Source organism: Mus caroli, unplaced genomic scaffold (assembly GCF_978045245.1).
Source record: "Mus caroli unplaced genomic scaffold, Mus_caroli_1 scaffold_13, whole genome shotgun sequence".
NCBI lineage: Eukaryota > Metazoa > Chordata > Mammalia > Rodentia > Muridae > Mus > Mus caroli.
The window spans coordinates 14830786-14855387 of NW_028227268.1; the positions used below are offsets into that span (position 1 = coordinate 14830786).

At 46.7% G+C, this 24602-nt stretch overlaps 1 protein-coding gene across 1 annotated transcript in view; it reads left to right on the top strand.

Annotated features, from left to right (window-relative positions):
- The window catches only part of Pitpnc1 (phosphatidylinositol transfer protein cytoplasmic 1), a 265819-nt gene that overhangs the window by 176241 nt on the left and 64976 nt on the right, over positions 1–24602 (top strand). The window contains exon 5 of the mRNA XM_029483564.2: positions 2965–3036. Within this exon, the coding sequence (XP_029339424.1) occupies positions 2965–3036 (72 nt within the window). The remainder of the gene's footprint in view (positions 1–2964; positions 3037–24602) is intronic.

Here is a 24602-nt window from a genome sequence, read left to right on the forward strand (position 1 = left end):
ATGAGAGACAGCGGGGGAGGTGTTAATAAATCACCACAGCGCCTCGGCCTCCATCGAGGCAATTACTGGGATTGGCCGTCTCCATGTTTCCTTAGCCACAACTCGGATTGCTTCTCTGGGATTAAAGCAGGTAGATGCACAAGGCATATGGTTTCAGGGAAACTAGCCATGGTACCTCCTGGGCTTGTTATACAGGCATGCCAGGAGTCAACGGGCTGACAGGGGAGGGCAGATACAGCGGAAGGGAGCACGGGAGATGTAGGCTGCCTTATTAGTAGATGCTGAGACTTTAGCTGGCCTGGCCTGTCCATGAACAGGGAAGTAAGGCAGTTTCCCCACTGGACCGTGCCCAGCATGCCCCTCATGGGGTTGTGCAGCTTACATTGCTGGACTGCACCTGCAGGCTTTTTGGAGTCAGATGCTCTAGGGTGGATACTGAGACATTACAAAATGCTGCTGCTACCACTGAGCTGGATGCCCAGCTTCGAGAACCTCAGATTGTAGCGCAGAGTGTGAATACTGGGAATCAACTACTTAGCTTTCAGTCCTGATTCTGTACGGTGCTGGCTGTGTGATTCTAGGCCATTTGCTTAACCTCTCTATGGCTCCATTTCTCATCTTGAAAAGAGCGATGATAATATTAGCATTTACTCCTTGGGGAATTCGCAAGCATCCAAGAACTTGGAAACATTCAGAAAATGCCAGGGGCAGAGAACATAGCCTCTTGGGACTGTGACCAGAACAAGCCATGTCTCTTGTATCTAATACCTGCAGGTCCCAGGGAAATCACTGGATCATTTTAAACATTAGCCTTCAATCCCATCTCTGGTGTCGAAGAAAGATAATGCCCAGCCCAGTTCGGGGGAGGAAGTTGGATACACCCAGATCTGTCAGCATCCTCTTCCCAGGCTGCCTGACCTTCCCAAGCTAATAGAGACACAGTGGGGCCTAGTGAGACACAGACACTGGGGCAGCCTTGCAAATAAAGCCTCTGTCCATCACGCATTGGCCAGGCCATCCTGGTGCTGGTCACTGCTGGCTTACTTGTTGCTACACTGTACATCCGTGATTCCGTTCTGAAAATCAAACTCAAGACCTTACAAACACAATGCACATGCTCCACCTTGAGCTGTGATCCAGCTTCTCGACACTGTATTGTCAAGTTATATCGTTTATTTATCCTTTCTATGTCACTAGTACATAATGGGTTAAGAGAGGGTTTAAGGGCTGGAGAGATGGCTCAGTGGTTAAAAGCACTGACTGCTCTTCCAAAGGCCCTGAGTTTAATTCCCAGCAACCACACGGTGGCTCACAACCATCTGTAATAGGATCTGATGCTTTCTTCTGGTGTGTCTGAAGACTGCTACAGTGTACACATATACATAGACATAAATAAATAATTCTTTAAAAAAAAAAAAAAAAAGAAGAAGAAGAGCCGGGTGTGGTGGCGCACACCTTGAATCCCAGCACTGGGGAGGCAGAGGCAGGTGGATTTCTGAGTTCGAGGCCAGCCTGGTCTACAAAGTGAGTTCCAGGATAGCCAGGGCTATACAGAGAAACCCTGTCTCGAAAAACAAAACAAAAGCAAAACAAAAACAAAACAAATAAAGGGGGTGAGGTTTAGAAGACAACGTTGAAATTCCGATCTTTCCTTCAACCTTATTTTGAGGCTGGGTTTCTCTTACTGTTTCTACTATGCTGTGGACCCCAGGCTAGCTTGCCCATAAGCTTCCAGAAAGGTCTTGCCTCTGCTTCCCATTTTCCATAGAAAGACTGGGAGTACAGATTTGCACTATCACATCCGGTTTTTTCCGTGAGTTCCAGGGATAGAACTCAGGTCGTCAGACTTGAGCGGCAAGTACGTTTCCTGTTGAGTCATCTTGCCAGTGCTGAAAAGTTACAGATTAAAAAACAAATTCTAGAGCCTGGGAGCTTGCTTGTTAGGTAAAGTGTTTGCTGGGCAAGCAGGGTGAGCTTTGCTTAGCTCCCAGCACCCACATAAAATACAAGAGCACAGGTACCTATCATGATCTCAGCTGGGGGTAGGGCAAGGTGGAGACAGGCAGATACAAAGGCAGTATACACCCTTAAAAGCAGCACTGGAGGCAGAGGCAGGAGGATCTTTGTGAGTTTGAGGCCAGCCTGGTCTACAGAGGGAGTTCCAGGGCAGGCAGGACTACATAGAGAGACCCTGTCTCACACACTCACACACACACAAACACACACACAAAAGGTGGAGTGTGACTGAGGAAAACACCCATCAGAGACCATCAGCATGTCTATGCTTGCATGCATGCACATACATGCATGCACACATGTATATACACACACGTGACACATGCATACCTATCTGACTAATAATCTCTGTTCTCAAGGTTGAACTGTGATACCTGCACACACATCCTAATTTTTTTTTTTTTTTTTTTTTTTTTTTTTTTTTGGTTTTTCGAGACAGGGTTTCTCTGTGTAGCCCTGGCTGTCCTGGCACTCACTTTGTAGACCAGGCTGGCCTCGAACTCAGAAATCCACCTGCCTCTGCCTCCCGAGTGCTGGGATTAAAGGTGTGCGCCACCACGCCCGGCTCACATCCTAATTTTATATGCACCTTAACACATGGGTTAAGGTCAGGTCCCTAGTGAGCAGGTGGGCTCCCCTGTCCTGGAGTTGGCCACTGCAACAGGTGTCTACATAGCCACGCCCGTGTCAGGATTTCTAGCACATATTCCCTTTGGAAATGTCCTGGGCCACACCCCTTCCAACACAGCTTACTGCCTCTGGTCTGACTCTTAGAAGAAGGGCTGTTCGTGGTGGCGGCTTCTCCTCCAGGACATGGTTATTAACGTGTGACTTACCGTGTCTGCTGTAGGCCTGTGCTCCCAACCGAATGGTCAGCCAAGTGGCCCGTGCCACACTAAAGACACAAGACAACTACTGTGCTGATCAAAGTCTGTTTTTTCTCCACAGTGCTCCTTCCTGCCGAAATTCTCCATCCACATAGAAACCAAGTATGAAGACAACAAAGGAAGCAATGATAGCGTGAGTAGCCGCTCAGAGCCTCTCAATCCGAGTCTCACTCGAGTCTCGGTCTCCCAGCCCTGCTCTGGGCCTGAAACCTCAAAGAGGCCCTGGCCCATTGGGACCAGGCATGGGATATCATATAGTCTGGTTTTGCTGTCTTCTAATGTGCCTGTCTTTCCTCCTTTCTGCAATGGAAGTGATTGCAGTGAGTGGAGAGGGGACCCAGAAACATCTTAGAACTTCCTACCCTGAGCAGGGTCAAATTACTTACAGGGCATGGCTGTATTTGTGGGGCAGGCACTGTGCCACCTTGTGACTGGCTAGACTGTAAAGAGTGACTGGCAGATGTCAGAGCTGCTGGGCACCTTCTGTATGATCTGGGGCCGTGCCTCTTCCTAAGCCACCTCAGATTAGGTCATCTCCTTAGTGCTGAGAATACAAGATAGCTAATTTAGGAGGGACTTTGCCTGGATGGAGTTTCAATGGTCCCCAAGAGGTGATGCTCAAAACTGAGTTTTATTAAAGCTCACCAAAAGAAGACTTTCAGGAATTCATTCATTCATATTCATTCATTCATTCACTCACGAATTCATTCATTCATTCATTATTCAGCAAGGGGGTATTAAACACCTTCTGTTTATATCACCACATGAGTCACTTGGAGGCAGGAATGGTGGGTGTGATGATACATACCTGTATTCCTAGCACTGGGTATGGGGTGGGGTGGGGGAGGCGCCAGGGAAGATCTCAAGTTTGAGACTAGCCTGGAGGGTCTCAAAGCAAAGGAAAAAAATTAGGCTCATTTCCCAGCTTTCAGATGCCGCCTATTTACCTAGGGGACCAAGATCAACATTTCTCATAGCCAAAACCATGAACACACTAGAAGACCTCCCAATGTGTGAGAAGTTGTGGCCCGTTACGGGAGCAATCGGAGGGATGCTTTCTATAAATACTACTGTAGGCAGGGATGACCTGTCTGATGCCTAGTTACGTCTGTTTCTTGAGTATTAGCCCTTCAGGTGATGGCAAGCTGCTTTGTTCTGGTTTGGTTTGTTCTCCTTGTCACCTATTCATATGTATGTGATGGTGTGCCCGCATGTGTGTCTGCTTATTTATGAATGGTGCCCAAGTGCATGAGGGTGTGTGTGTGTGTGTGTGTGTGTGTGTGTGTGTGTGTGTCTGTGAGAGAAAGAGACTATGTGTATATGGAGGCCTGAGGTGGATGCCAGTTCTTTTCCCTGATTGCTTTCCACCTTATTCTTTGAGGCAGCATCTCTCAATTGAACCTGGAGCTACCTGATATGGCTAGCCTGGCCAGCTCCTTGTTCTGGGAATCTTGTGTCTTCTAAGGAGTAGCGTTACAGACAGGCTGCTACATCTACTAAGCATTTATGTGAGTCTTGGAGATCCAAACTCCAGTCCCACGGATATTTTTTTAAGTGTTTTAGCCACTACTAAGCTGTCTTTCCTAGCCCAAACTACTCTCTTTATAAATAAAGTTTTATTGTTACCCAGCTACGCCTGCTCCAGAATTTCTGGAACTTTCCAGAGAGAATAAATATCCCTAGCTAGGATAGTCTCCTCTCACCAGGTTCAGGAACGCCATCGTAAGCATCACCTCAAGGTGGTTTCACAAAGGCAAAGGAGAGGACTGTCCCTGTTCAGCCTGAGTTCAGTAGTACTTTGTGGATCAGCTTTATCAAAGCCACGATGGCTACGTCACAAAGGATGCATGCTAATCTTGGCAAATGATGACCTTTTCTGATTGGAGAATTAATATGCAGTTTTTAAAACTTAAAATACACACTGGAAAAAGGTCCTAATTGAAAGAAAAGCCAAGAGTGGCCCCTTGATTCAGAGATGAATACCCATATATCCCTCTGACTCCCGTTATAGGTTATTAGTGATTCGTTTCCTAACCAGCTCCTCCCATTAAATCATACAGTATGCTGTTTTTAACCAGCATGTATGGCATACCCTTCCCAACTTGATTTTGTGTGTCTGTGTGTGTCTGTGTGTGTGTGTCTGTGTGTCTGTCTGTCTGTCTTTCTGTGTCTAGAAGCTGTAGGTCAACATTGTGTGTAATTCCCAGTCATTCTCCTCCACCTTATTTTTTTTTTGAGAGCACATCACTCACTGAAAATGGAATTCACATATTCTGCTCGGGAGGCTCAGGCATCAGCCTGCCTCTGCTTCTCTAGCTCCAAAATGTCAGGCATGTGGCAGGTATCGTGTCCAGCTCTTCCTGTAGATGCCAGGGATCCAGACTCAGGTCCTCGCGCTTGTACTTAACTGAGCCATCTTCTCCCCAGCTCTCACGTACGGTTGGCTGTGCTGCCTTCTCTTTGATGCTCTTCTGGCTGCCTGCTGGAGATTGACATGAGCTTGACCCTTTGGGCATGGCTGTGGGCAATCAGAAAAAGTAGTAAAATAGTAAAACTCAGATGCCAGAATTTCTCTTGCTGGCACAGTTGGAGCAAATGTGGGTTTGGGGGTGAGGGGAGACATTAAGAGGGATGTTCCTTGTGCAGAGGACCCGAGTTCATTTCCTAATGCCCATATTCAGTGACTCACAACTGGTTATGACTCCAGATCCAGGGGATCTGATGCCCACCATCTAATGTCCCTCCAGGGCACCAGCCATGCCATGGTACACGGAAATACATGCAGGCAAAATACAAAATAATAATGAAAATAATTTTTAAATGGTCTTTCCAGCCAGGCAGTGGTGGCACAGGCATTTAAGCCCAGTACTTGGGAGGCAGAGGTGGACAGATCTCTGAGTTTGAGGCCAGCTTGGTCTATAGAGTGGATTCTGGGACAGCCAGGGCTACACAGAAAAACCGTATCTTGAGAAAACAAAAACAACTTTTTTTTTCTCATTCTCTTTTTCTCTGAGCTTCATGTCATATGAGTACATTCAAATCTGCTCTCCCTGTATAGACCGCAGAGAGAGTATCTTTATCCTGACAGATTGACAAGCCCCAGGGTAGTGTAGGATTGACTTCCCGCCCTGGCCTCTGCCTGAGTCTGCTCTCAGATCTACATGTGCTTCTCCTGGGGCCACTGGAGCAGAGAGCCCGGCTTCCCTTGATTGTGTCTCTTTGCCTGTGTACCTTTCCCTAAATTGCAGTCAGCAGTTTAATGTTGATCCCAAGAGGGATAGAAGGGAGGCTCACTCATGCCCCTAAATCCCAAGTGCATATTTATCTAAGAATAAATGACAAGATAAGTCTAGCCACAGGTTCAAATCCAAAGCCCTGAGAAAGCCCATACCTTGATCAGGCACATCCTTGTTCTGCCCATGGGGTAAAGAGAGAAGACGGAGTGTGGGGAGCGGTGCATTATGGGTATTTCACTCACTATTTGATAAGCTCACCTGTGCCTTTTGTATCTCTATGGTCTTACCATTCAACTTCCACCCTCATGAGCACCATTTCCACCCGTACCTGCCAGAATTTTAATGAAATGGACGGTGATAAGAAGCAATAATTACCTTGAAAGACTCTGGCGATAATCACGCTGATTAGCGGCTGAATGGAGTGCATGCTACTATCTTATTACCCATTATCATATCAGTCATAAATGCGATCCAAAATTTAGTAAAAACATTGTCAGGACGACTTCACAGCGCTATCTTCTCATTAAAGAAGAGACTAGGAAGTGTTTGTGTAAACCTGCAAGCTGTGGTCCCATCAGACCAGACACAATGGGGGAGTTGCCTTAAATCGAGGTGCATTTACTTCACACACAAACTGATGGGAGTTATTTAGGCCTTAATTAACGCTCGGGAGATGGGGCCGTGCCAAGACAAGGTTCTGTTTGTCCAAGACCATAAATCTGGATTGCAGTCAGTGCCTAGCACTGCCTGGTCCGGCTGAAGAGGGGAGGACATTCCTGTGACACCTGCTGCAGTGCCAACAGGTTAATGGGGGGCAGTCTGGCCGCTGCTGCTTCCTCTTCCAAACAAAGCAGGCACCATGCAAAGTAGCGGTTCTCAGCCCTGGCTGCACGCTGGGCTCACCTAACCTAGCTAGCTAGCTTGTTTGTTTGATCCAGGCTAGCCTTGGACTTCATACACATGCAGGCTGACCTTGCTCTCCCCTTAGCCTCTCAGCTCCTGGGGTCACAGGTGTGTGTCATCAAACTGAGATCACCTAAGAAGTTGATTTTTTTTATTGTTTTTACATTTATTTAGTGTGTGTGTGTGTGTGTGTGTGTGTGTGTGTGTGTGTGTGTAAGTAAGTGTGTAGTCAGAGGACAGCTAGTAGGAGTCACCTCTCTCCATCATACGGGTCCCAGGGATTAGACATCAGGCTCAGCAGCAAGTGACCTTTTCTTGCTGGGCCATCTCACCAGCCCTCTCCTAAGAAGTTCTAACTACTTAGTCCCAAATCCTTTGGTGGCAGGTATAGACTGTTCAAACATTCGCTAACACAGAGAATTACGGAACCTTTCAGAAAGCTGACTTCTCCAAATGGGCTTACCCCATGGCTGAGCCTCATCTCTTCTCTTAGTGGGGTATATATAGGACATGCCACTGTCACCCAGCATGGCAGCCTAGCAGTGGTTTTTATCATGGCTTCATGTTGAAATCCCTCACAAAACTCAGCAAGCCTATGCTGCTGTCCCTGCCCAAGAGACCAGGATTTCATTGGTCATAGGTGGCACCTAGGTGTTTGGATTTTTAACCCTAAGTAGATGTAAGAAGCAAAAAATAAAAAATAAAAAAATCTCAGCACCAGCGATTAAGTGTATAAAAATTCAATAAGCTGGGCTATCCAAAAGGCCTTAGTCCTGCATACTCATGAAAGTGGAAGGTTCTCCAAAGGGTCTTTGTGGTCTGGGCAGTGGTAGAGTCCTGTAAGCCTAAGGACCAAAGTTTGTGTGCTGGTTGGTTGTGTGTGTCAACCTGACACAAGCTGGAGTTATCACAGAGAAAGGAGCCTCCCTTGAGGAATGCCTCCATGAGATCCAACTGTAAGGCATGTTCTCAATTAGTGAGGGAGGGCCCAGCCCATTGTGGGTGGTGCCATCTCTGGGCTTGCTTGTCCTGGGTTCTACAAGAAGACAAGCTGAGCAAGTGAGGGGAAGCAAGCCAGTAAGGAACACCCCTCCATAGCCTCTGCATCAGCTCCTGTCTCTAAGTTCCTGCCCTGTGTGAGTTCCTGTCCTAACTTCCTTTGGTGATGAACAGCAGTGTGGAAGTGTAAACTGAATAAACCCTTTCCTCCCCAACTTGCTTCTTGGTCATGATGCTTTGTTGTGTGCAGAAATACAAACCCTAAGATAGTTTGCATCCCCAGAAACACACCAACAGCCTGCCTGTAATCTCCACCTCACAAGGTGGTTATGGAGCCTCAGGGCAAGCAAACAAAGCTAACTAGACTACCCACATCTAGTAAGAACTAACCACGTCAGAGAACTCTGGGTTCTAAGGGACCCTGCAAGGACCAAGGTGGAAGGGTGTTCCAAGATGATCCGGACATTAGCCCATACACGTGTGCACACACAGAAACAGGTACACTTTCACACTCAAAACTGGGGGAGTGTCTTCTTTGTAGGCTTCCACTTGTTTATATTTTATCAGCCATATGTGTCACCAAGGGCATGATTCCTCCCGGAGGTGAGAAGGAGAGGGCCTGTCATTCTTTTCCACAAAATTAAGCTCTCTCACAGAGCTGTCCCTGAAGAAATATTTGCAATGTAGAGTTTTGAGTCTATGTTGTAATGAAAGAATGCAGAGTTGTTCCTTATGAGACGGGCAGATCAATCCACCGCTCACGTCCCGTCTCGGACCATAGGCGTTCCCTTGGCCCATCAGAGACTGGGTTTCCTGATCAAGGGTTATGAAATCAATATTGCTGGCAAGTGGAGGATTCCTGGAGATGAGTTTACAGGAAAGCACCTCACACGGCAGAAGGTGATATGCACGTGTTGGGTGCCACTGTCAGTACCACGGTGGCCATACTTGGGTTAATGGTGGTTTCTGGAGGAAACGCTGATTTGGTCCAGACTGTCTAGCAAGCACTGTTGATCAACAGTTTGGGAATTTTCACTTGTTGTTCATTGATGGTTTTTTGCTTTGCTATAATTCAAGCCAAGATGGTGGCCTAGGCTGGAAAGGTGGCCAGGTATGAAACCAGGAGAGATGAATATGGTCTTCAAAACACTTACTTTCTGTTGGAATTGATACGGTGTGTGAGGAAGAGGGGAATGTGGATGACCTTGGGGGGTTCTTGCTTTAACCTTTGAACTGGGTCAGGGATAGTGTCACCGTTCTTCTGGGGGAACATTGGAGAGACAGATCCTGAGGGGAGCGTGGAAGGATATCTGAGGTTCCCCTGAGACCTAGGAGAGGAACCAGCAGGTCAGCAGTCAGATACGTGAAGCGACTGTCCATAGACATGTTGACCATGATTTCAATGGATGTGCTAAAATTATCGTTAGGACTCCAGTCCTGAGGAAGACCTCTGATGGCTCTCAGTTCAGCTTCCCAGTGCTCTACACTCCGTGGTCATCTCCTTTTCTGTTTGTTTGTGGTTCCAGGATTAGAACCCAGGGTTTTGTGCATGCTAAGCAAGCACTCAAGATGACTGGTCGGAGAGCCTCAGGGTTCCTCCTGTTTGCTGCTCCCCAGAACTGAGGTTGCAGTACACGTGACTGTGCACAGCTTTTACGTAATATACTGAGTCCCGGTCTCACTAAATTGCCCATGCTGGCCTTGAACTGCCAATTCTCCTGCCTCAGCCACTTACTTCATTAGCTGGGATTACAGGCCTACACCACCGGGCATGTCTTTTTATTTATTTATTTATTTATTTATTTATTTATTTATTTAATGTAAGTACACTGTAGCTGTCTTCAGACATACCAGAAGAGGGCATCAGATCTCATTACGGGTGGTTGTGAGCCACCATGTGGTTGCTGGGATTTGAACTTCGGACCTTCAGAAGAGCAGTCAGGTGCTCTTACCTACTGAGCCATCTCACCAGCCCCCGGGCATGTCTTAAGACTCATTTCCTTTTTAATTTCTATTTAGTTTTTATTTATTTATCTTTACACCTATTGGTGTTTTCACTACAGGTATGTCTGTGCACTGTATGTACGCAGTGCCTGCAAAAGCCAGAGGAGAGGCTGCAGCCCCTGAGACTGGAGGCATCACCGATTTTTTTAGCTACTGTGAGGATGCTAGACATCAAACCTGGGACCTTTGGAAGAGCAGTCAAAGCTCTAACCACTGAGAAACCTCACCTCTCCAACCACATAAGATTCCTTTTCAGTCACTGAGGTCATTCTTGGTCTTAGGGAATCGTACCATGTCATTTAGTTAACTACAAATCTTACCGGAGAAGTCAAATTTCATTGCAGGGGTGGGAAGGACACCTTTAGGTAAATGGCATAAACAGTTTCATGCTTTGACTGACCTCAGCTGGGACTGCCTTGGAGGTGAGGCCAGAGCTCCTCTCAGCCTCGGCCCAATTAGCGACCCTGGAAGTAACCAGCTGGGAGACAGAGAATTTGTTGTTTCAGGACAGCTGGGTTTATCCAGAACTGAATCTCACACTGGTGATTGCAAAGTTTATTTCATTATTGTTATTTGCAACATCCAGGGGGCAACACACAGTAATTTATTAACACGTTGTAAAGTGTGCTGAAATTAATTTGTGAAGCAGGAATGCCAGCGGGATCTACAGTACCCAGATTCCTGGTCCCCAAAGATGGTCTGCTCCTTCAGTGATTAGAAACTAAGGATTAGAGGAGATGAAAAGGCAGCCACTTTATTTTTAGACATGATCTCTGATGTCTTCAACCTTTAGAGATCCCTTTTTAACCTTAGATTTAAAAAAAAAAAAGAATTATTTATCTTATACTGTAGCTATATGCTACACACCATAGCTGTCTTTACACACACCAGAAGAGGGCATTAGACCCCATTACAGCCACCTTGTGGTTGCTTGGAATTGAACTCAGGACCTCTGGCAGAGCAGTCAGTGCTCTTAACTGCTGAGTCATCTCCCCAGCCCCTTAACCTTAGTTTTTTTGTTTTTTGTTTTTGGTAGCCAATCACCTACAAAATCTGAAAATGTCTCTAATAAGTCAGTACATATCAAAACAAATACACGGCCGGGTGTGGTGGCACACGCCTTTAATCCCAGCACTTGGGAGGCAGAGGCAGGCGGATTTCTGAGTTCGAGGCCAGCCTGGTCTATAGGGTGAGTTCCAGGACAGCCAAGACTACACAGAGAAACCCTGTCTCAAAAAAAAGAAAAACAAAAAACAAAAACAAACAAACAACAACAAAACCCCAAATACACAAAACGCCTTCATTTTCAGTTTGGGAGAATTTTTTATCCACGTGGGTATGTGAAGTGGAAATTTGATGATGTTCCTCATCTCTGTCCAAAAGTATCATTTTGAGGACAATAGAAACATGAGTCTTATTTGATTCCAAGATGTGGCCTTTCCTATTTATAGTACAGTTTGTGATCTTGAAACAAGATATTTTTTTAAAGGTGTTTTTCTATTTATTTCTTTTTTTATGTGTGGCTGGCGTGTATGTATCTATGTATGTGTACCATATGTATGCAGCACCCATGGCAACCAGAGAGGGCATACTATTCCTCTGGAATTTTTAGTGGATGTACCCCAACAAGTGGATGCTGGAAACTAAACCTAGGTCCTCTGCAAGAGCCCCCTGTGCTCTGAACTCCTGGGCCAACTCTCTAACCCCATCAGAGATGGATAATTAAAAGAACAACAGTAACAACAATGGTCATCCACACCTGTCACCCCAGCAAGTAGGAGTCTGTGGCAACCGGCTTGCCTTGAGTTCAAAGCCATATAATGGCTACGTAGTTCTCAGCCAACCGAAACTACAGAAAGAAGCCCTATCTCAAACAAGTAAACGGTAAATGAGCAAACAGACATGAGCCAAACAAAGGTATGTCCAGGGTAAAGGCCAGCCCTCTGAACCAGAGGTGCAGTCACAATGCCAACCAGAATTATTACTCATCCTTACTAATATGTGCAGCTTCAAGTAGTGCTTGGTTTTCCTTTGACCTGTGTCAACCATGTTGTGACAGATCTGAAAAGCCCCGCCTCTGCTGGCTGCTACCAGTTTTACAAAAACAAGTAACCAGCCACCTAGTCTAAAAGAGAAAGGTGAGGCATAGTTGGGAAACTGCCAAGTAGGAGGGGGATGTGGTCTGGATGACAATGTTACAATGTTGCCACTAGCCACTATCACAGCAGGGAGGAGCCAACAGCCAGAGCTAAAAACAGAGTCCCAAGGGGCAGACATCCTGCCATTTCAGTTTCGTTCAAGGGATTCCACCCTGATTCCGTTGTCACTTAACCAGTCCCACCAGGCACAGAGTTCACATCACACAATATGGGAACATATACATATGACAATATAAAAAGACACGATCCACTGAGGGGCTACACCCTCACTTACCGATGAGCCTTTCCCCGGTGTTTATCCTGCATTCAATCAGGGTGAATTAAACAGACATGCACCAGAAGTGGCAGCTACAAAACAAAGAGTCCCCGGAAGGAACTACTGGGTTTTTGAAACAGGGACTCACTTTGTAGCCCAGCTGGCCCAAAACTTGTAGCAATCCTTCTACCTCAGCCTCCCAAGTGCTGGGATTACAAGAGTGCACCCCCACTCCCAGCTTTTGTAGTTTAGACACCCAGCATGTTGTAGATCATACTCAAGGAATAGGCAGTGCTTGTCCTAAATTGATTATAAAATCAAAGTGGGGGGGGGGAGAAGTCCAAAAAATAGGACAAATTTTGATCAAAGAACAAAAATGGGAATTTTCATCTTTCTCTTCGTGACAAAAAGAAAGTAGAGCCGGCTGTTACATAATACATCAGGTTTGATCCTTGGAGCTTACAGGGTGGAAGGAAAGACCTGACCCCCATCAGTTATCCTCTGACCTTCACGAGTACACTGAGTACATGCATCATGCTCATATGCACATGATAAATAACGTAATTAAAATCTTAACTAACTTAGGAATGGTTTGCTTATGGATTATTTACATATTATATAACCAATTTTATTTTTAAAATATACAGGCAGCAGTTTTACTGTGGTGGTCAGCCTGGAATAGGAGTAGAAGGCAATCTCAGCTGGATCTTGTATGTGGGGGTTTCCTTAAATAGCCCAGGTTGGCCTCAAACTCACTGCATAGCCCAGGCTGGATTTGAATTCATGCTTTTCCCCCCTTTGTCCCCCAAGAAGTAGGACTACAGTGAAGTACCATCATAGACTCATCTTTTGAATTTTGGAAAAGCTCAAGTCTTGTTCCATGAGATGTGACGTGCCTGCCCTCCAGCCTTCTAGAATCCATTCTTAGCCCCATCCACTAAATTTGCAATTGTTTTCCAAATATTTGTCTATTTTTTTCCCCTCACAAGAGACCTAATTGCTGTGGGAAAAACCACTGTTCCTCACTTTAAAAAAACAAAGCTTGACTTTCTTGTTTATTTACCTAGATCTTTCTGTTTATGTTTATGGAGCCGTTTTTGGTCCTTCTGTGGAAGGATTGATCATGACAGATGGTAACCACCAACCTTTGGGTCTTGGAGCATTTTGGACGAGGACACTTTAGGAGTCTGCCAAAAGCTAGCAGCTGGCCAGCCCCACTAACCAGAGTGATGTACCAAGTTTGGCGAAATCATTGCCTAGCCTTGGGCCAAACGGGGGCAGACCAGGGCTCTGCAGTGAAGAATTCATGAGAGTGTATCGGCCAGAGCATCCCAGATGACAAACGAGGAGACACAGCTCAGATCAGAGGACTCAGGAGAGGATCCAGTGCGATGACTCATACCCAGTCAATGGTGGTTCTGCCCTTTGACTTCAGTCATGGGAACGGCAGCAGAGTTAGGCTCTTGCTTGCAGCTCTGTGAATGGTGACAGTGATGGGGGGGGCAGCTGTTAAGTTGCCCCGTTTAAGCCTGCAGCCCCCCATTCTTCTCACCGTGCTGGGGCATCCTGAGAGTCAGTTCTCTTGACTTTACCAAGCAGGAGGACGGTGTGTGGTCACTTGTCCAAGTACCAGACCTTCTGTATGGTGACTTCCTGCCAGGAAGAAAGGCATTATGGCCTTATATGCTTTCTTCCTTCGATCTCTCTCACGAACCTGGAAAGGACCCTGTTTGGCCCCGCCCCCTCATCCCTTTGTAAATCAATCCAGTGCTCAACAGTATAGGAGCGGGAGAGTGAAGGGCAAAGGGTCTGGAATTGTATCTGTAGGACTTCCATCCAAGACAGGCCACTTAGAAGCTGCCTTAGACCTGTTCTTCACTTCTTTCATGTCCTTGTCACTTGGCTGGATGGTTCTGACTCCTGAATCTGTTACAGTTGTAGAACAAGCTAACCATGCAGTGTGCTCAGTGTGGACTTTAGTGCACGTACTAGGTCTATAATGAAGCTTCAATATGTCATCAGTTCTATATCATTGTTTTTCATATTTTAGCAGCCCTGGGATAAAATCTTAGTGGCAATAGCCTCTTGTAATTATGACAGCACCTTCCTTCTTTCTGGTCCAGTGGTGCTGTCTTGGGTTCCACACGAGTTCATCCCACCCACCTGCTCTCCAAGAGGCTGTTGAGTGACCTTGGCAAGTGCATCAGTTAGTTGCTTTTTAATATTCTTTTTCTTCTTATTTATTTGCTACATGTGTATAGTTATTTATACGCTTGTGTGTGGCGTGCTGGTAGCGATCAGTGGACAGCTGCGGGACTGTGTCTTCTCTTCCACCAATACTTGAATCCGGGTTTCTTGTTATTTGCACCGGTGCACTATGCATGTGAGCCCCTGGGTGATTCTCCTGTCTCCCATTCTCATCTCACTGTAGGAACAGTGGGGTTCCAGACACAAGCTACTACATCTGGCTTTTTTTTTTTCAAGTGGATTCCATAATTGTCAATCTTGGATAGCAAGCAGTTTTACTACCAAGGCATCTCACCAACCCATGAATCTGTCACTTTTATTTTGTCACTCATGACCGAATACCTGATAAAAAAGAAAACAAAACAAAACAAAAAAAAAACTTAAAGGGAGTTTTTTTTTTATTTTGGCTCACAGTTTCAGCAACCTCGTGCACGTAGGTGTTATGGCATTGGGAGTGTTTGGAGAAAGCCGCTGCTGCGTCTTCCATGCTAAACAGGAAGCAGAGAGGAAGGAAAGGGCTGGGTCGCAGGAACCTTCCTTCACGGAGGTCCAGAGCCAACTTCTCTGTCATAAACACACCTTCAAGAATGAGCGTTGGCTGGCTTTAGCCTCTTTAAAAGAAAAATTTTGGGAGGTGAGGTTGAAGGAAGGCAGCTGAGGTGATGGGAGGAAGTTAATGGTTTCCAATGGCCATGATTTCTAAGCAATCGAAATCCTGTCCCAGGTGCCCATCTGCTCCTAGACTTGTGCGCATGCTCTGTGATGTTCCCCCTCCCCCCAACTGGCGCGCATGCTCTGTGGTGTTTGTCTGTTTTATCCAGGCAGGTGTGAGCTGTGGCTCAGTGAACCTACTACTGGATCTTCAGCGTAAGAACTATGCTATCTGATAGTACCAAGTTCTTCAGTCATATGTGGTTTTTGGTTTTTCGGACATTCACTGTATGCTTGTGTGTTCACAAGCAGGCGTGTATTCCACTGCACCATGTGCTTATGGAGGACTGACAACTGTGGGCATCAGTGTTTTCTTTTCATTGTGTAGGTCCTGGAGATTGAACTTAAATCTTCAGACTTGGCAGCAAGCTCCTATACTCACTGAGCCATCTGGCCTGCCATCTGGTCATATTCAAACCATGTTTCTCACCCTAATACCTACTGATGGCCCACTTGCTTATTATTTTAATATTGTGTTTGGATGGATGGATGGATAGATGGATGGATGGATGGGTGGATGGATGTCCCTGTGCGTGACTACAGGTACAGACAATTTGGTGTGCCTGTCCTCACTGTCTACCTTGTTGGAGACAGGGTCATTTTGTTCAGGGCTACCTGTACCAGGCTACCTAGTTCCTAGGAGTCCATTCTCCTGCTCTGGTTGCTAGGGATTTGAACTCCAGTCCTCACGCTTTAGTAGCAAGCTCTTTTGCCCACCAAGCCTTCTCACTAGCCCTAAAGAACTAGTTCTAGTCCCTCAGCCTTCATAGTTAGCTGACCAAATATAAAGTTCACGGCATCACCTCTAAAAATGGTTCCATCCTCTGCCCAGCCCCTCAACTCAAGGGTCAGAAATGCCTTTGGAATACGCAGCCCATTCTGTGGAGTTATTTTAATTATCTTAATTATTCTGGCCAAGCTATTAATAAATATGTGTTGGAAAGCATCAGCTAAATGCTCCGATGGGCTGGATGTGAGGCCGCACGCCTGACATCTTGGCACTCACAATGCTGAAGCATCCTGGAGGGTCAGGAGTTTGAGGCCAGCCTGGGATATGGGGCAAGATACTGTCTTAGGGCAACAAAAAAAAAGTAAATAAATTATAAAATCAACATTATAAAATTATATAAAATAAATACATAAGTTAGTACCATCACAGAATAGACACTTGGGTGACAAAACCAAGTAAACGGTACTTGGTGTGGAAGGATTTTGTTATCATTTATACTGAAGTCCAAAGATCTGCCCTGGGTTTGTTGCTAAGTCAACTTCCCCTTAGTTACAAGGCAGAACTCAAGTGAAGTAATGAAATGAAATAGGAGGGATACAGAGAGCCTTCCTCGGGACTGAAGGGTTGCAGGGAGGTATATATTTTTTTCTAGTAACATTATTTTGATGTATAGGGGAACCCTGCTTGCGGCACCCAGCTAAATTTACTCAGAACCATCTGGTTCTCTTGGAATAGACGAGATACCAGTTGCACACATGGCGTGCCTTTGTTGGGGCTTTCTATGACAGCAAACAATCTCGCCGTGGCTGGGGGCGTTTCTTGAGGTAGAACGTGCTCAGCAAGTGTTGGTGTTCCCTGCTCAATCCCTAGCAAAGCGAATTGCCCTTTATAGAAAGGATAATAAATAGTTGTTTTTTAATTTAAGAGAATCACAAATCAGACATTGTGTCACATAACTGTAACCTCAGCTCTGGGGAGGTATGGGAGACAAGAGGATCAGAAGTTCAAGGCTAGCCAGGTGGTGGTGGTACACACCTTTAATCCCAGCACTTGGGAGGCAGAGGCAGGGGGGTTTCTGAGTTCGAGGCCAGCCTGGTCTACAGAGTGAGTTCCAGGACAGACAGGGCTACACAGAGAAACCTTGTCTTGGAAGGAGGAGGAGGAAGAAGAGGACTGAGGACAGAGGAGGAGGAGGAGGAGAAGGAGAAGTTGTTGTTGAAGGCTAGCCTTAGCTATTCAGCAAGTTTTAGGTGAGCCTGAGCTACATAAGATCCTGTCTCAATGCCGGGCGTAGTGGCAGATGCCTTTAATCCCAGCACTCGGGAGGCAGAGGCAGGCGGATTTCTGAGTTCAAGGCCAGCCTGGTCTACAAAGTGAGTTCCAGGCCAGCCAGGGCTATACAAAGAAACCCTGTCTCAAAAAAAAAAAAAACCAACCAAATAAACAAAAAAAATCCTGTCTTGAAAAACCGAAATAAGAAAGGAATCATGGGATACCCGGGCTCCGACATTGTGCTTTGGCTAAGCGCTCATGCGTGCACGCTGCTTCCTTTGCCTCAGGTCTGCGATCACTATTCAGAAAAGAAACACTTCCCTTGTCTGCTAATGGTCAGAGGCTGATCAATGCCTCCTAGGTGCAGATTTTTAAATTAATTTGTCTGTGTGCGTACATCATGTCTCCTTCCACCGTGTGGGTCCTGGAATCAAACTCAAATCATCAGGCTTGGTCGCAAATGCTTTTACAGGTAAACTGTCTCACCAGCCCATGACTGCAGATGTTGGAGAGGGGTATGTGTGTGCGTGGGATCAGATTTGTTGCACACCTGCTTTATAAGCCGTAGCTTCAGTTTCTCACTCTTGTAAGTTTGTACCATGGAGTATTGAGGAGCAAACACACACACTGAGTAAAATTGCTTGTAAAACAAGACATTCTAGCATAAAAACTTTTACACCTCAGTACGGTGGGAACTCCTTCCTTTTGCTCTATGCTGTCCCAAGCCAGTCGCTTTACCCACAATCAGTGACTGGGCATATTCGGAGACTTCTAAAGGGTGTTCCTGTTACAGTGCAGGCTAACGGACTTGGAGGATCCCACCATGTCTCAGTGCCTTCCTTCCACAGCTGCCTTCAGAGATGCATTCAGACCTCTGTCTGCAGACCCTGGCTTACTCATTCGTGGTTTTTATACCTGTTATTCTAAACCGGCAAGGGTTAAAGACTTCCCCACCCCCGGGTGCTTCACTCACTGGAGATCTAGTAAGAGCTTTGACTTTCATTATTGCCATGGGTCACCTTTTGAATGACATTGAATGTTTAGAATCTGGGCTGGAGAGATGGACCACCATTTAAGGGCATTGGCTGCTCTTGCCAAGGATCAGAGTTCAGTGTTCAGCACCCACAGGGTGGCTCAAAGCAGGCTGAGACACGTAGATCTTTGTGAATTCCAGGTCAACCTGATTTACATAAAAGTTCCAGGCCAGCCAGGACTACAGAGTGAGACCTGTCTCAAAAAGAGGAAAGGCTACACGGCCCCTGAAGGATGCCCAAGGTTGATCTTTGGCCTCTTTATGTGCATATATCCATGTGCACACACCCCCCAATAAGCACACATACAATCAATATTAAAATGAAGCAGTGTCTGTCAAACTGTTACCACCTAGGGGTCTCGATCAGGTTCATCTGTCTCTGCTAGTTAAGGAATTAAAAGGCAGGAGAAAACCTTCTACACAGACAGCAGGAGAGCAATCTCAAACGCTGCAAAAGGGAGCAAACAGGATGAGCAGTTGAAGAAAAGCTTGTATTGGGAGAACACCGCAGGCACACAGAGAAAGAGACCCTCCGAGAACCAGAGGTGGGACTCAAATGTCAAAATCCAGTCTTTTCTCAAGGGCTGGCAGGGTTTAAAGACTCTGAAGAGTTCTCATTGAATCTGGCGCTCCATGGTTTGCTAGATTGGCCAGCAGGACCTCAGGAATCCTCTCAGTCCCACCTTGCCAGCAGCGGAATTATGCGTGTCTCCTGTCTGCTAGTCTTGGCTTGGTCCACTTGAAGAAAGGTAGGGTGGCAGACTGGCTCACAACTGTTGTATAAACATATCCTGATCTGGCCTTGAGTCCATCTGCAGGTGGCCGGCTAATGGAAGAGGGAGCCCACAGGGCCTTTGTTTTAAACTGCCAGGTATTTGTCTCAGATCAGGAGGATGAGGAAGAAGCTGGCCACCTTGGAAGGTCCCCATGTTTATTACCAGCCTTTGTTATTACTTAGTCCTCTATTATTATGGCCTTTCTCCCTATGTCCCAGGGAGTCCGGCCCACTCCTAGCCCCTCAGAGCATAGGCATGGTTGGTCCTTCTTTGGATTTGTAAAGCTAAGGAGAGCACTGACTTCAGGGTCAATCCTTAAGAGTTAATTGGTTTTCTTCCACAGTTGAGTAGCAATAGCACCCAATAAGGAATTTTCTTAATGGCTTAAGAGACTGTGGTTGGGCCGGGCGTGGTGGCTCACGCCTTTAATCCCAGCACTCGGGAGGCAGAGGCAGGCGGATTTCTGAGTTCAAGGCCAGCCTGGTCTACAGAGTGAGTTCCAGGTTGGGCCAGGGCTACACAGAAAAACCCTGTCTCGAATAAACCAAAAAAAAAAAAAAGAGAGAGAGAGAGAGAGACTGTGGTTGAAAGGTCTGTGTCCCTGCCCTCCCAGAATTCTGGTTGAAATCCTACCTGAGCCCTCCAAAGGCACTAGACGTGATCAGGTCTTCAGAATGAAACTGAGAAGGGTCCCTGCATTTGTTTGTTAAAAACCTCAGAAATTCCTTACCCTTCCACCAAGGGGTGTGCAAAGCAGTCTTTACCGGGGCTTCCCAGCCGCTAGGATTGTGAGAGATGTCCCCCTCCCCCCACATTATGTACGAGTCACCCCATTGCAGGGAATTTGCTACAGCTGCCTAAACACAAAGGCAGAGGAGAGGTTGTGAGTTCGGGCTGAAGTGCTCACACAGCGAATGGCACTAGGAACCGGTAGGAAATTGGATCCATAAGTCCGCGGCTGAGCGACAGAGGGCAAGCCCTCAGAAGTCACAGGGTTACTTTTGAAGCTGTAGGAATGAAGAAGATGGATGAGAAGGAGCTGCTCTGAGAGGGAGAGGGAGAAAGGGGGTGTGTGAAAGTTACAGACCCTGTGGGCACCGACAACGGCCCAGAGTTCAGTGAGCACAGCGTTTAGGGGGTCCTGAGGGATAGGGTCATGAGTAATCTTTATGACAGTAAGGTGACAGAGGGGAGCAGAAGCCAGTTTGCAATGAACCAAAGAGGAATTTCCAAGTGGCAGGCTATGAAAGGAAGGGGACAAATCAGGTTGGAAGGGGAGAGAGGGAAGGGAGACCCCTCTCCCAGGCTTTCCTTCTGGGTTAGAAACACATTCACATTCCGGAGCCTCTTCTCTGTCCCAAACACACAGCAATGATGAATAAAAATGCCCAAAGAGGGCTGGGCAGCTCACTTGGTAGAGCATGCATGGCAGACACAAAGCTCTGGGCTCCATAAACTGGAGAAATGATAGCCTATACGTGTCACCCCCACACTTGGGAGTCCAAGGTGCTAGCCTGGGCTACATAACAAACTTGAAGCCAGCCTGGGCTACATGAGATCATGTCTCAAAAGCAGAACAAAACAAAAATTCTCAGAGACTATTCATATTCAGAACAGGAAGAGCTGAATGCATTTTTTTAGGACTTGAAGAGGCACAATTGCTTAGAGATCAAAATTTACTTTGGACAGTGATGGTGGTCAGCATTATGGAGCACATAAGATCCAGGTGCTAGTCTGTGTGTGTCTCCTGTGTTAATTCCTTAGTACTTGGGTAGCCCTGGGAGATAAGCATTTAATATTGGAGTAAACTGGAAAAGTGAGATCAGATCTCTCTTGCCCAAGGTCACCCAGCTGGGCGTTGAGACTGGAACAGCCTGGCTACAATCTAATCGCTCTCTAACTGCTAAAAAGATACATGAAGCTAAATCCATAGCTAGATACAGAGTATCAAAAATAATATCTTTCAAAGTTCTTAAAGACATCTTAGGAAGAAAGGCGGCTCATCTGGAAGGGAGTGATACATTGCCTCGATGGTGTATCTCGTTCCGTTGTCTGGTGCTATAACTGAAGATCACAGGCTGGACAATTTATAAAGAATAAAGGTCAATTTCATTTACAGTTCTTAAGACTAGGACGTCCCCGGGTGTGTTGTATGATACTGTGAGGTCATGGTGCCTGCTGGAACCGTCTGCAGCATCCTAAGGAGTCAGGGGCATCTCCTGGTGAGGCAGAACCATCTGGCTTAGGTTTCCTCGTTTGTAAAGCTGAACTGGGTCCTACTCTTTTTTTTTTTTTTTTTTTTTTTTTTGGTTTTTCGAGACAGGGTTTCTCTGTATAGCCCTGGCTGTCCTGGAACTCACTTTGTAGACCAGGCTGGCTTCGAACTCAGAAATCCGCCTGCCTCTGCCTCCGGAGTGCTGGGATTAAAGGCGTGCGCCACCACGCCCGGCTGGGGTCCTACTCTTGATCCCTCTTTTATCCCTAATCCCAAAGTCTCACCTCCAGATACCATAGAGGCTCAAACTGTCATCCTCATAATGACACAGATTGAAATTTCAATGTAAGTGCAGATACGGACACTGAAATGTCATCATGGTGGCTTTTCATTGTAAAAATAAGAAGTAAAGGAAGGGTGGTACCACGTTTGTCTGAAACTAAACTAGGTGCCAATGAGATGGCTCAGCAGGTAAAGGGTGCGTGCTACCAACCAAGCCTCATGACCTGGGCCCGATCAAATGATGGAAGGAGGGAACCAATTTTTGAAGTTTGGCCTTTAACCTCCACAGGCACATCATCAAGGTACAGTGATGAGGGAGCACACACAGACCAGACACACACATACACACACACACACACACACAAAGACACACACATACACACACACACACACACACAGAGACACACACATACACACACACATACACTCACACACACAAAATTAAATAAAGTGTGAAAAGGTAAATCAAGTGGGGCAGGGATGTTGCTCAGTGAGTAGGGTGCTTGCCCAGCATACACAAAAGCTCTGGGTTGATCTCAGGCACTCCATACAACCACACATACATCTGGGCACGGTGATGCTCACCACCTTTAGTCCAGTACTCAGTGGGGAGAGGCAGAAAATCGGAAGTTCAAGGTCATTCTCAACTACATGGAGAGTTTGAGGTCAGCCTAGGCTATACAAAACCCTGACTACATACATACATACATACATACATACATACATACATACATACTACACAAACCAACCAGGATACAAGAAACAAATGTGATACCAGGCTGGCCTCAAACTCCTTTTGTGGTTAGGATGACTTTCTGAACATCTGGCCCTCCTTGCCTCTTCCTCTCCAGTGCAGCAACCCTAGCAATACTGGGGAAGGGATTCAAGGCTCCATGCATGCTAGGCTACGCTGTGACACAACTGAGCTACGTTCCCAGCCCCTGACATTAGCCCTTCATGGTAAAACACTAAAGATAAAGGACCCAACAGGCCAGAATCTGGAGGAACCATCTCTGGACGCTAGATAATGAGTGTTCTTCATGATAGACCACATCGAGATAGTTCCTCTTCCAGGAAGAGGAAAAAGTGAGAGGGCAGGGTAGATGCAGGGGGGAAGGGGCACAGAAAACCAGTTAGCTTGTGCACGGTGGCCTCTAGCTTCAGGCATGTGGGGAGGAGTCATCTAGAGGAGAAGAAGCCAGGAAAGGTTTGAAGGAGCATGGTGAAGGTCAAAGGTCTCCACTGGTGAGAAGAGGCTCACTTGGCAGTCTCTGCAGCCTGGCGATTTGGGGCGGCTGTGGTTGGTGCCGCCAGCCTGCTTGACTGTCCCTTCCCCAGCTGGGCTCTGCATTTCTGCGTAGGAGCACAGGAAATGTTCTCAAGTTAGCCCAGGAGTTGTTTGCAGGGTGTGGGAAATGGAGTAGGCCAAGGTCAGAATGAGCCTGCAGCCCAGCCCGAGTCTCTTGGGGACCGGAGGGTTCAGGGAGGTGACAGGAAAGGTATCCTGGGATTGACCTTGAAGTTGGACTCGGAAGGGAAGTAAACAGTGTCTGGGCCTCGGGAGGGGGTTGTAGCGCTAGCGGAGATAGGGGAGCACGTGAACAAGGTCAGCCGACGTGGGAGAAAGCAAAGGTCGAGGGAGGAGAAGGCTGGCCTGTGTCAATGGTGGATGGTCCAGTCCCTTCCTCAGTAAGGTCCCACTGGCAGACCAGAGTAATCCTTGGCACAGCCAAGGAGTACTGGCTGCTTTCATATCAGAGTGTGGGTGAGGGGTTTCCTATTGCTGTATGGGTGACCCCAAAGCAGCCACACTGGATGCACTTTCTGGTGTGGATGGATCATGGCTCTCCATAGCTGTATAAGATTAATGTCCCCTAATGTGCAATTAGGGCAAAATCATACACACATTGCTGAAAGAAGTGTCTGGAATCTCACATGAGGGTCCAGTGACCTCCTCACCCACCTCCTTAATAGAATGCCCAGTCCCAAAGCGTGATTGTGATGGATTCTTGCAAGCAGGCACAACTGATTGGATAAGAATGGTGGCTCTTCTGCTCAGAGGGTAGCGCCTCACAGTGGTTAAGGGTCAAAGTGGTCCATAGATAGCATCAGCAGGGACTGAGGGCAAGAAAGCAGCGGGTAGATTGCTGAGGGCTGTCATGACATGCTATCAGTGACAGGTGACTCTGATAATTTGCTTTTAGGATGTTGAGTTTGTTTGTTTGTTTCTCCTAAAGAATCTTTGTAACTGTTTTCTGGATTGGTGATTTCAAATGTACAACTTCTTCAACATCAAACCCTTGCAGACTCCTGCCTGCCCCCTCCACCACAGCCTCTCCGTGCATTTGGACAATCTGAGCAGTAGTCCCAGAACTCAGTAGTCCTCAAAGTCCAACGTCACAGCCGTTGGCTTACCTGGGAGATGGTGACAGGGCCCCACCTAATGGCCCTTCTGTAAAGTGCAAAGGGAGCTAGCAGGCTCAAGTCAGAGAGGGGAAAGTGCTCCAGCCATCACAAAGGAGGGAGTGACTTCCTCCAGGATACAGGGGCAAGAATAAGGTGGCCTACAGGATGATGGTTCATGCCAAAGATGACAATAGCATCAGTGTCGGCAGAGAGGCAGAGATTCCTACTGGACAAGACCGAGCATCCTGCTCCCTGGCTAAACCACATCCCCAACCCTGCTCCTCCGTTTTTAAAACCCTGGTCCAAGGTTTACATCCTCGTTGTGAAGGGAGGGAAATCTGTCTTTCCCATCTTACAGAACCAGTTTTGGGGGTTTTTTGGTTATGTTTTGTTTTGTTTGTTTGTTGATTTTAATAATGAGGTGTTTTTTTTTTTTTCTTCTTCTTCTTGCAAGTTTTCCAAGGCTGCAG